We start from the raw sequence: 13,183 nt of genomic DNA on the forward strand, positions 1-13,183 counted from the left end.
CTTCGCCAAAATTGGGGATGAAAACATATAAACATAAAACACATAGATCTCGTACCAGGACACAAAGAACAGACGGTTATAATCCTGGTGTATTTGGGTTTTGGCTTTCATATGTGTTTGCATTTTGATTATTTTCTTGTTTATTTGTTTAAGCTTGGCTCTTACCTTAGCAGTTCATTCTTTCATATTTATTTTCTTCGTTTCCTCTTACTTTCCTTTGTGCATTCTTGAGTTTATAAACCTTTTCTTTATGCTGTTGTATATGTTCTCCTCCTTCCAGTTTATAGCCTCCTTCCCTCAGCCTGCCTAGTTGCTCCCTGCTCCTCCTTCACACTTGCAGCTCAGGCAAGCAGGGAAACTGAGCTGCAGTTAGCGCAGAAGGAGCTGAACAAAAACTGCAAAGGAACTACGAACCAGAGGGAAAAGACTAACACAGATCTGAAAGTACTGAATCAAAAGTCTCAGAGAACAAAACACAAGAATAAACTCAGAAACTGAGCACAGAGGAATGAACTAATGTGGCAACACCTTTCTAATGATCACACTGAAATAAATCGAATATAACAAGACCTGATGAACGCAAATGAGAACTAAACCCCAAACACCAAATGATCATAACAATTAAGCACCATACAGTGTGTTGGTCTATCACATTAAATCCTCTGAAGATATCCGTGACAAAATCTGAAAGTGTTTAAGTAAAAGAGCAAAGCATTTTCCGGACATGCATACAAGCAAGGACTACATTTCAAGCTTCAAACAAAAATCCCTTCTTGTGATTTAATGATCACTAGTATATTTTTGCATTTGCATTTATATCTGGCTGGTTTTAGATGATGCAAATCACCATTTAATGCACTATCTTCTGCAGCACCTTTACAGTGAATGTGTGAGGATGTGAATTCTGCCACAATGACACAGCATTATCCCAAAAAGTGAGCTGCTGATGTGAAGAGCTCTCTGCTCTGAGAATAGAGCTCACCCTGAAGAGCATGTGCAGCACCTATTGATTGACTGAGGGTGAACGAGTTTACACGGCACACCTCAACAGAGTCCTGAGAATTGTGAATTCACTGATCTGTTGAGAACTAAGATGAAGAGCAGACAAAGCAGCACTTTGGTGTTTCCTTCTGTCTACTGTTTGTCTGTGTGATGGCATGTTTTTTTAAGCACCGACTCTCTAGACAGCATGGAATATATCAGCATTTTATGCCTTCCACTAATATTTTTTAAATTTCCTGTGACGCTACTCTAATAATTACTCACACACTCATTTCCTGTTTTCCTCACCATCGCTCATGTTTGGGTGACTGAAGGACAGACAAAACATGTGTCTCTCTCAGGGCTACATGGTTTATAAATAGAAAACAATCTCATAAAAGCACGTAGATGTCTTCAACGGCTCAATGTATTTACTCCACAAATCTGGAAACTACGAAAGAGGTGGCAAGAGAAAATATATTTTTAAAAGACAGCATAAGACGTGCACAACATCCTGAACTTACCGTCCTTACTGAAGTATGGTGGTGGCAGCGTCATGCTGTGGGGATGCCTGGCTTCAGGAGGGACAGGGAGAACGGCAAGAGGGAGGAAGCTGGCTGGATACAAGAAATCCTGGCTGAAAACCTGTGAAAGACATAAAACTGCTGGGAAAGCTTACTTTCCAGCAGTTTTAACCAATATCATTTTGCATGTTTAGAATGAACCAAAGTCCAGACATAAATTCAAATGGCAAGAACTGAAAACTGTATTTCTCCAATGCTTTCCATTTAATTTGGATGAATTTGAGCTGTTTTGCAAAGAGCAATGGGCAGAGATGTCAATCAAAAGTACAAAGCTGGTAGAGAAAAGTAGAAAAAAAAATAAGTCCTGCATCTGTACTTGCAGTCAAGGGTGGTTTTGCACAATTTTAACCAGTTTGTCTGTATGGTTTACAAAATGTTGTACTTTGTAAAAATTCTGCATTATGCACTACTTTTGTTGGTCACATAAAATCCCAGTGAAATACATGAAAAGTTTAGTTTGTAGGTTCGTGAAAAGGTTCACGAACTGTTGGCTGTTGGACTGTGGTAAAATAAGGAATAAGGGAAACAAAAAATCTCTGTTTTAAATATCCAAGACAACTTGCTCAAAGAGCTGTGGCAGGAGGACAGGGGGAAGGAAAGAGCTGGGGGAGAAATGTAGGCAAGGATGATGTGTTGAGGATCTTAGCTGTCAGGAGCGCCTCTCCATATGTTCAGACTGTCCAGTTATTTGAGTCTATGAAGGAATGAAGGGGATGCTCAGGGTTGAAGAAACAAATTAAGCCATAAAGGCTGATGCGCTCATGCAGGGATGACAACAAACACACAGACTGATCTAAGACAGATGCATCTGGGTAAGAGGACAGACGGTCACCTTGTGCAGGGACATTTAGAAAAATGGCTGTCCCAGCAGGCTCAAGTATGACTCAGCCATAGTGCAATTAAAATCTGGGTCAGTGTGCAACCAGATTTCTACATTTGATTAAAGTTTCACTTTGTGGGAATTCATCATTCTGAATAAAGCTATAAATTTAATGAAACTTGTAAATGGCGTTTATTTTTGGAAGATTGCAAGCAAACAGCAGCTCTTAACAGTTTGAGGGGCTGTTGCAGGTAGACTGAAGTTTCTAGAAGAGTAGCTGGGCCTGGCTTCCTCACAGCACCACCTACTGGACAGTCAACAGAACTGCTCGTGTCATTCACAGATGTACTCACCCGGGGCAGCAGGACCTTACACCAAAACAGATATTACACCAAAACAAACCCAGCAGCTGCTTTACGGGTGGAGGTGAGTGAACTGTCCATGGAACTGAAAAGATTACATTTCTGAGTTAATTTATAGAGTCATAGTCAGAATCGTCCAACACAGACAGGGTTAAAATACGGCATTGGAAAGAAACGGGAAATAAGAGGTACATACATAATTCAAACAAAGTTTGGAGAATTCAGGTGTTTGATAAGTTAGAGAATTGCAGAAGGGGTAATAACAAGCCTTTCACTAAGGCCTACTGGACTTAGTGCTACACAAGATGGGCAAAACCTGAAGGAAGGCATAGGTTTTGTAAACTAATTTAAAAAAAAAAAACAGTTGAACTTGTAATGATTCAGAGTAGAAGGAAAAAGGGGAAAATTAGTAAAAATTGGGAAATTAAAAGAAAAGTTAACCTCTATTATATGGAGGTTAACTTGTAACTTCCATGGTTACAAGTTAATCATGAAAAATAATCATATTATTTGTCAGTCACAAAATGAAAAATAGTACAATTATTTTTAATTTTGTGGCTGTGGTTTGATTTTTTTTTTGTTTTGTTTCTTTTGATCCACACTCTTTACAGGCTGATAGCGGTAATGCACTTTACCTTATTTTCCAACTTGACCAGTCGACCTGACATCACATTATTTTTCACTTTCTGTCCTGATTAGCAGCATTTGGTTCTGTGCCCCACACTCCAGAGCGGACGGTGGCGCTAGTGCATTTCTCGGGCTGATACCAGAAGAAGAAGTCTTCACGGTAGTTAGGTTTTGGACTTCCGGTTGTGAACGAGGGAAAGTTAAACAACCACAATTAACTTTATTCTTTTTACCATTAACAGTGATGTAGTTTCTGACAAAATGATTCAGTCAACAAGTTTATTGGAAAGCTGGACTCAAGAAAATAACCAGCTAGCTTCTAGCTGTAAGGTAAATCCCTGTTAAATATGTATTTTAACTGCTAAATGTTAGTAATATTAAGTTTTAGCTATATGTTCCTACTTTTCTTCTAAGTTGTGGTGGACTAAGAATGTAAAGTTGCATGTCTGCAGGTAGAAAAACTCAGATACATCCTGATAAAGTTTGTCGTTTGTTTTGGACTGATTGCTTCAGCAGCAGGATGGACAAAATGAACCGAACCCAGAGCACAACCTGTTCAGGCAGAGACGATGGTCTTCCGACTTTCACAAACTTCTCAGAAAAATACAAGGTGATCCACAATCCTCTCTTTTTTATTTGTTTATCCCACTCCACCAATTACAATTTAAAATAAAAATCCTCTTTCGTTCAACTTAGTTCGTGTCAACGGAGTGTCTGTCTTGGAGCGTTTTCACATCAGGATTTTGAAGACCAACAAACCCCCATACTCAGTATCAGCATAAGTTTAATACCACAATGATAAAATGATCATTATAAAATGCACACTGATGCCTTTTTGTAATTGTTAGATATAACTGTTAATCAGAATAAAATAAATAGCAAACAGAAAATATTTTTTGTGTCCAGAATGTTACAAAAACTGCAGAAACAATTGAGAAATTTGACTCTAGGAAAGTACAGAATTTTGAGATGAAAAATCTTAAGGAAATCTGTATATTACTCTGTGAGAAGCTCTCATCTATAGCTTTCATCTCATGTGTTTCTTTTCCTGTGTTTATCTCTCTCAGGCATTCCTCCTCATTTGGATCGTGCACAGCTGGAGCTTTCTGTCGTTTATAACACTTGTGTATGCTTTACTGCTCAGTCTCAGTTTGATGAGGCTGAGCTGCTCCTCACACAAACCGCCCAGAGACGTAAGTTTCTGCCTGAAAGCACGGGAACCTTTTGCTGTACTGTTGATCGCACCAGCTACTGCCAAAGAGGTAATCTTACCCTGATAAGGTTTTTCTAAGTCTCCTACTGTTTGTGTTTGTTCCTGGTAGTGCTTCAGATAGCAGGAGATGCTCCTGGTACTTCTGACCCTTCTGTGCTTTGGAGAGCAGCTCTTAAATCAGTGACTGGCACAGCTTTGCATTACCGTGTCCTGAGCCTCCTCTGTTTGCAGTGGGGAGTGTGGCTGGCCAAGAGCCGCCTGAACGCTGTGCAAGACTTTCAGGTTGGTTTTGAACATATTTTAACGAGTTATTCCTACCGCTTTATGTTGTTTAGAATAATTGAATGTAGTTTGTGATTTGCAGAAAAATAAATTATATTTTTGTAATGTGAGCATGTACTATGAGCAATGTTAGATCTCACATGCTTTATGTCAATTTACTGGTAATATAAGGGAACACCAGAAAAAAAAAAAATTCCTAAGGAGTTTAGGTGGCAGGTTATTTGGTGTGTGTTTTTTCACATATGTCCAACCTTTCAATATTAGTGAATGAATAACTTGGAATAAACTTTCATTCAACAAACATCTTTATCCAGACTTTGTTGACAGGATCCATTTGTAACAAAAAGCACAAAACAGTCCTAAATCAACAGGACTGCTATTATCCATCCATCCATTTTCTTTCACCCTTGTCCCTCAGTGGGGTCGGGAGAGGAATGTTCCGGGCGAGAGGCGGGGTACACCCTGGACAGGTCGCCAGTCTGTCGCAGGGCAACACAGAGACACACAGGACAAACAACCATGCACACACACTCTCACATCTAGGGACAATTTAGAGAGGCCAATTAACCTGACTGTAGGAGGAAACCGGAGTACCCGGAGAAAACCCACGAATGCACAGGGAGAACATGCAAGCTCCATGCAGAAAGACCCCAGGCCGGGAATCGAACCCAGAACCTTCTTGCTGCAAGGCAACAGCTCTACCAACTGCGCCACTGTGCAGCCCGGACTGCTATTAGTTTTTTTTAAATTTAACTCTCTATGGCATGACTTTTTATTTTTTGGTGGAAAAAATATTTTCCTGGATTCTTTGGGAGCTTGTTGGCCCTTAATTACATATTAATTATAAAATTGGACCCTGACACCTCACGGAACCAGATTTGGGTTTATTGCGTCAGGGCAACATTGCGCTACAAGGGGTCTAGAATGGCAAGTTTTCTACAGTGATTATGAAAAATTAAATTCAAATCAAACAAAAACTATATTCATAAAAAAACTGACAAAAATGAATCAGACATGGTTCCAACTCACCAAATATAAAATAAACAACTAACTTTCATTAATGAATGGTACATTTGAGCAAATTACTAAAACAAGCTTTTGTGTGTTTGTACATGTTTATGTTTGGCAGCGTTAGAATCACTAAGGATGTTGAAATTAGTCTTTTTCCCTATTATATGATAAACATCAGGAAGGAATTGCTTGCTGATGTGAAAAAAAAGTGTATATCACATTTTTGGCACTTGATTATTGGCGTACCTGGGAATCACCATCTGTTTATCTGATTATCTATGGGTTGTAGCAACCAGATTCACATCAGTCACTATAGTTAGGGGTGCAGGTTCTTTTTTTAAAAGTTTGTAGTTCTGATTCTTTGTTATAATTTGAGCCAAGCAAAGGATAACATTTCCACCAGCTCCCATATCTGGTAGATTTGGTGGTTGCATGGCTCATCCTGTATAGGTTGTAAGGACCACCATCTGCACCAGTCACACAAAGTACCCTGCAGACCCATATTTTTGGGTTAGGCAGGTATTGCTTCAGTCTTTGCCTGCCTTGGAATAGAGCCATTAGTTCATTGATGACCAGCTCATCACTCTTTGGGACTGAAGTCAGTTTTGAGGATAAACAAACAATGAAATAATGGTTGTACAGTGGACCCTCATGTTTTCATCAGGAATGACCCCAACTTATGAACCATGCACCTGTTACTGTTATCCAATAATAAAGTAAAAAACTTGACTGTGATGATTAGTTTGTAATCAATTGAATATCATTGCATTAGAATAATATTGTCTGAGCAGAAGGGCCCTAACTGCGCAATGTTGCCCTGAGGCAACAAACAAAAAAACACAGTTTTAGCATATAAATTATAAAAAAGATTGTCTTGAAATTATCTACAATGATTCTTTACATACTCACAGATATGAAAATATTTTTAGTTGGAGTGACCCAAATTTAAACATGAAGAAAAGTGATGTATAACTTACAAGTAGGAGGCTAGGTGGAGCATGCACCTCTGCTTCATAAAAAAGACTGCTCCTCTTCTAAGTAAAAGGTCACATGAACCTCAATACCTCTTTTATTTGGACAAAAATATGTCTGGAGTTATTTTAAATCATCAACCCCCAAAAATAAAATAAAGGAGCAACGTGAGGTACAGATAAGATATATGGTTTGTTGCCAGAGGGCAACGCCATGCCATAGAGGGTTAACAACTAAAATTTAATTTTTGTTCTGTTTGTTTTGCATACAACACGATAAAACGTAAGCAAAGACTTGTATTTTATAACCTTGCTACTCAAGGCATTACATAAATAAATGAAATTAAGGTATTTAGGTATTTATACATTAGAAAATTTATAAACTTTTACCACAGTGTAAATATCAAATATGATCAAACTGAAGTGGAAATAAACAGAAATGGGGTTAATTTCAGTCCATAGGGAAATGAATCTTCATCTTTTAAACACTTTAATTAAAATGTAATTTGTAACATTTTCACTTGACACGCATAGCAGTTATATTTATTAATTGTTTTTAATGGATTAATGAGAACTGGAGCAATCAAGATGCTAACATCATCTAAACAACAACATTTAACACTGGCAGTATTAAAATGGATTTTGCATATGAAAACACACTCACATTCACCGCATTGTCCGATCGTCTGGATGCTGTATGTTGTCTATCTGCTGTATTCAGGACATGGTACAACATACTGACTCATGGCAAACTTTAGACCTCTTCATGGGTGTCAGAAATAATTTCCTGCAAGGCAGTGGAGAAAACATCATTTGGCGTTATAGTAATTTTAAGACCTGCAGCCTGGGATGGGTTCTGCTTTCTTTTTCTGAATTGTTGAGCAGTTTTCCAGAACTTCCTTTAGACCAGTTAGAGTCCTAACCCACAGACTCTCTAAATTCCTCCCAACCATCCAGTTTGCAGCCATTCTGCCCCCCAGCCATTCTGTCTGTTGCTTCAAGAGTCCCCTGAAAACTCCAAACCCCAAATACCTTGCTCTTCATCCTGGTCTATCATTTGTTTTCTCAAACTCTGCAGTGTTTTATCTCTGTGTAGGTTTGGTTGTTATCAATGAAAAAACTTTAGAACACTCATTTTCTTTGATGCAGGAGGAGATGTCTCTTTTGGAGGCACAAAGTGGAGCAGTTTGGAATGATTGTAGGGCTGAAACAAAGGAAAAGATATCAAATATTCCCATACTGGTTCTGGACCCAAGAAAGCTTGTTGATCTGTTGAAGATCTGCACTGCAATTGTTCAAGGTCAGCAATATTTATACTGGTTTAGTTTTATAATGCTGATTCCAGTATGTGTGACTAAACAACATTTAACATTTAATAATATTTTAGCTCTGTGTTCTCTAACACATGCATTAAAATTTTCCGTAATTGTATCACTTTCTATTTTGTCTGCAGTGCCAACACTATCAGATGGGTTTCTTGTAGAGAAATAACTATTTCCTTTTATAATGACCTCAACTGAACTTTGTAACTGGGAATAATAGTTTACTGTTAGTAGCAAAGTGAAACTGAATGAAAATAGAGTCGAGCTGTAAGAAGATAAAAACAAGAACAGGAAGAATTGGCCTCACACAAATAATCATATTGTTTTGTAGTCATTTAGGTTGCTGGGAAGTTTAAAGCCTCAAATTTGTTTCAGAGTGCAGTAAAAGTTGTGTTTTTCACCATTTTTTCCTTGTAATGCTACAAAATCACTTGAGACATTTGGGAATCTTAATGCAGAAAAGTTTGGAGTATTAAAATGAGAAATTTGTAAGAATGACAGCTCTCACTTGTTTCCTAATTACCCAACTCCTTCAGCTAAGACGATCAATGCTATTCCCCTCTCCTGTTAGCGGCTGTTGATGAATAACAACCCAAGCGGTTTTGCTCTTCTTTCTTTGTTTTAATAAGGTGCAGAAAGGCTGACGGAGGGTTGGAGTGTGCTTTCTGCTCTGCAGGCTGCTTCTGCCTCGCCTGCTCCCAGAGCTCTCATCGCTTACACACACCTCCTCTCAGGTTCCTGCCTCGCCCATATGGTACATAAAGCCGCTCATACAAGCCATTGATAACAGAAAAAGTAGAGTGCTAGGTTGTTTCATTGCCGTGAGCATATGTGTGTGTGTTTGCACTTGTCTCTAGAACCGCCCTCACATGGCACTGCAGTGTTACCGAAAGGCTCTGGAGACGGACCCCCGCTGTGTTTGTGCTTTCTATCAGAGCGCGCTCATCTACAGGCGGTTGGAAAACTCGCAGGCGGAGATACAAGCTCTTCGCATTCTGCACTCGGTGAGTAACCTAAGATAAAAATATTTGTCCCAATAATAGGATGCTTTTTGTTGTTTCTTATGTTAATGGATACAAATACATTGCTTTTGTAATAATTAGTGGGTGTCTTCCAAAAGTATTAATAACCCTAAATAGTTTTGTCACAAACATGGATGTTTAAATGTCTTTTATTAGGATTTTGTTTAATAGCTCAACACAAAGTAAAAAGGATAATTAGATGTTTCATTTTTCATATATTGGTTTTCATTTTTAACCAGTATAAAGTTTTATAAAATCATCCTTTTATAGCGACAGGGACTAAAATTTAGATCTAGATTTTTTACTGGGTCAGTCCATGAATTCACGCATAAATTTTGATCTAAACCATAATCTGACTCTGTGTTTAGCATCGTTTTTCTCCTGGTTTCTTATCTATTGCGGCCTCTAACAGGTTTTCTTCCATGATTGTTCTGAATTTAGCTCCAACCATTTTCACTGTCCCATCTGATGGAACACATCCCCACAGCATGATGCTGACTCCACCATGTTTCTCTGTGGGACTGGTATGTTCAGGATGATGTGCAGTGTAGGATTTTTTTGCGTCGTACATTGCTGCTCAGGCCAAAACGTTCAACTTTGGGTTACAGAAAAACAGTCTATAATGACATTAAATCACACACAGGTTGATTCTAGATCCTAATCAGGTGTTTATTTGGGGGTTTCAGTGTAAAGGGGGCTGAACGCAAGCCTTCACCGTCCTTCTGAGATGTTTAAGTTGAAAAACAGTCCTGGATTTCCTTCCACCTATTAAATATGCACTACTATAAGGTTGTGGAAAGAATTGTAACAAAATTGGAAAATGCTGAAAGCATAGAAATGCCTTTCCCCAAGCACTGTACATGTGTTTTGTAGTTAACTAGATGAACAAATAAGTGAAAAACTAACTTTTTATCACTGAAAAATATTAAGTGAGTTCCAAGTCTGGATACTGAAACAACAAACCTCTTTTCTTCCGTAGATGTTGCTGTTACCCTCGACTACAGAACCTGCCATGGCTGCAGGCTGTCTCCTCTCACCGTCCTTATTTCTCTGCAGTCAATCACTGAGTAGCCTGCTCTCTGTCCCGTCTGCCCTCAGTGTCCTTCACAGTCTGGCTCTCAAATGCGTGATCCACGGCAGGTGAGAGAAGCAGCATGGTGGTCCATGTGAATTCCTTTCACCGGCGCAGATCATGTATTTGAGAACGTGTCAACTTTGTTGTTAAGAAATGAGAGTATTTCTGCTTGTTTAGGGTGTCAGAAGGTGTGGAGTGTTATCTGGACCTGCTTGCTGCTCTTCAGTCAGAAAATCAGCATGGTGTAAGAGCAAACATGTTGATGGACCATTTCCAACAAGTCACGAATGAAGTAGTATTTCTGAAAAGTGTTATTTTGCATGTTTATGGCCTCAGGTTCATGCTGCGGTCTCCACCCTCCCCAAGTTACCCAGACTCTACCTCGAGGCTGGAGCTGCCTTACTGATGGCCCGGCGGCCTGCAGACTGTATGGCGCTTTGTGATGAGGTCATCGGGTCGACTCAGGATCTGCTTCCAGAAAAAGTGTTGTTGGAGGATCCAGGGGACGGGAGAGTGGCCGGGAGCGGGGAGGTGACGGAGGAGGCAGAAAATGGGTTGGTAAGGCTGCTCTGGACAGCAGCAGCTTATCTCCTTCAGGGTCACTGCTACTCTCAGCTGAAGGACTGGAAGCAAGCAGTAACCCACTACACAAGGTCTGTGGTTCTGGTTCTGGACTGGTTTTACTCAGACTGTTTCTGTGTGGAATTCTGAATAAACACTCAACATGGTTTTCTGCACTGTAGGTGTATCAGCCTGTTGGTGAAGGTGCTCTATAAAGACACAGGTGAAGTATTTAAAAAAAAAAAAAAGTATTTTGGAATGGATCTCTAGTCAGTCTCTTCTTAACTGCATGATTCATTACAGGTTTCTCTCTACAAATGCCTTGTGCAGATAAAGATGCTGAGCAGTGTGTAGACTTGTGTGTCCTCCAAAGACTAAAGGGACTTTCATTAGCTGGTAGGGGGATCAGCTTTGCCCAGATAGACCGGCTGAGAGAGGCCCTCAGAGACCTTCAGCTCAGCCGGCAGGCCCACCCAGGTATGTACACCACAGCTGCGAATAAATGAGTGCAGCTATGATTAAAGATGCAGAGCTCACAGTGTCCTCCCGAGTTCTGATCCGAGCATGTATGATGGTATGTTAGTGCCCTAACGGCGCATTTAAAGCTGCTTATTTTTCCCTGTGCACCTTCAGTATGTGACGGTAAAATAATTAAATGGGTAAAATAGAAATATTTGTTTGTTTTACAAATAGAGGTATGGGGAGATTTGTTGGTAAGTAAGTATAGCCATGTTTGAAACATAAATTAGTATCAGAAATGCCTTGAAGTTTTTCATCAGATCAGGACCTCAAAAAGAAGGTTTTGAATTTCTGTGGTAAACTCTACTAGACCATCTCCAAGTAGTGTATTGTTTCTGTGACAACAGTTGTCGGTATTATAAAAGAGTATGAGGTTAATAGGATTGTGGACACAAAAGGAAATGCAACCCAAATGATCCAAAAGCATTCACGCTGAACTCTGAGGTTAGCAGGGATTGATGCAAATAGTTCTGATATATAGAATCAAGTTAAGGGTGACATTTATTTTGTCAAGGCCATTTTAATTTGTTTAATTATATATAAACTTCAACTGGCCCAATAGTCTAAAACAATGCTGTAAGCATTAATGGATGCCATTTAACTTTTGTTGATTTTTAGCAATGTTTTTGTTTATTGCAAAAAAAGTAATCATAAAAGCTTGTTGCACAGAGGATGTGAGAGTACAGATGCAAAAGTAACCTGTGTCTATAAACAAGAAACCACAAAATACAGATCAAATGTCTGTGAAAACACTCAGCCCACCTGTAGGCTTTGTAAAGGGAAAGTGGGCTGCTTTCTAGCGGTGAACATGTCAGATTGTGTATTTTTGTGATTGTGAATTGTGTTGAAATAGAAGGAAATATGTTATTTAAAACCACTGTGTGGGTACTTGTATTACATTGTCCTGTTTTCAATCACATGATCGTCCAATCCTTTCGGTTTCAGAGGGTGTGAGTGCCAGGCGGTGGTATGGGGAGGTGCTGTGGAGGCTGGACAGGAAGCAGGAGGCGGCTGCTTGTTGGGAACAGACCTGGAGCAATCCCATCCCATCCTTATCAGAGTGAGATGCTTTATACTCTGCCCTTACACAGGCTTTTCCTTTTTACCGAAATTCATATCTACCTGTAACAATCTGTTCGATTGGAGTTTGGGACTTTAAAAGAAAGAAGTGAAAAAGAAATTAGAAATTGTGTAATTTGAAATATTTAGATCTGATTGAAAAACACAGATTTAAGAAACATCTAGAGATAGGGAAAACCTAATTATATAACCTGTTTACTTTGTTTTGTCTTATGGTGAGAACCTCACTTCTCTTGCAGGGCTCTTCCTGTGTATGCACAAGAACTTCATTCTGGACCGTTGCTGGATTCTGCAGAGCTGCACCAAAAACTGCAAGAACTTGGTCCTACCTAGTCAGCTTAGAGAATAAAAATATAAACCTAATCACTTAATAAATGTTTAGGGCGGCCTGTGCAATAAGTCAAATGGTAGCAAGAAAATTATGTGGAGAGAATTAAATAAAGAAACTATATTTATGAAAACCCATCATGTGTTCACATTTTTCTGTAGGTATGTTACTATCAGTTAGTCTGCAGCTGCAGAATTTGCTTTTCAGAGCAACCACCCTGCAACCTTTAGACGCTTACCTGCCCTGGCACACCTATATCAAACAAATCAGGAGCTATGTACGCTGGCAAAAGGTTTGACATTGTTCTGGATTTGGTTGATTCACAAAACTCATAAGGATCAACTGTGGCATAATGTTCTTTGTTGCTATATCTTTCAATACCTGATGAACACTAACCACTGAAAAGTCAGAGTTCTAATGTCTAA

General features: G+C 39.3%; 1 protein-coding gene across 2 annotated transcripts; it reads left to right on the forward strand.

The window, feature by feature from the left end:
* Positions 1-3,491: 3,491 nt before the first annotated feature.
* On the forward strand, positions 3,492-12,895 carry fancg (FA complementation group G). 2 transcript variants are annotated; one of them, XM_008418790.2, is made up of 14 exons: positions 3,492-3,704; positions 3,888-3,984; positions 4,442-4,567; positions 4,697-4,869; positions 8,001-8,151; positions 8,803-8,927; positions 9,031-9,177; positions 10,175-10,335; positions 10,448-10,514; positions 10,607-10,923; positions 11,014-11,054; positions 11,135-11,308; positions 12,296-12,410; positions 12,670-12,895. In XM_008418790.2, exons 1-14 carry the CDS (start codon positions 3,636-3,638, stop codon positions 12,761-12,763), a joined length of 1,857 nt encoding a protein of 618 aa, XP_008417012.1. In that variant the 5' UTR covers positions 3,492-3,635; the 3' UTR covers positions 12,764-12,895. The 2 variants fall into 2 exon arrangements, with proteins under 2 accessions (XP_008417012.1, XP_008417013.1); XM_008418791.2 differs by having other exon boundaries at positions 3,891-3,984.
* Positions 12,896-13,183: the final 288 nt, after the last annotated feature.

This window comes from Poecilia reticulata, linkage group LG9, assembly GCF_000633615.1.
Source record: "Poecilia reticulata strain Guanapo linkage group LG9, Guppy_female_1.0+MT, whole genome shotgun sequence".
Classification (NCBI taxonomy): Eukaryota; Metazoa; Chordata; class Actinopteri; order Cyprinodontiformes; family Poeciliidae; genus Poecilia; species Poecilia reticulata.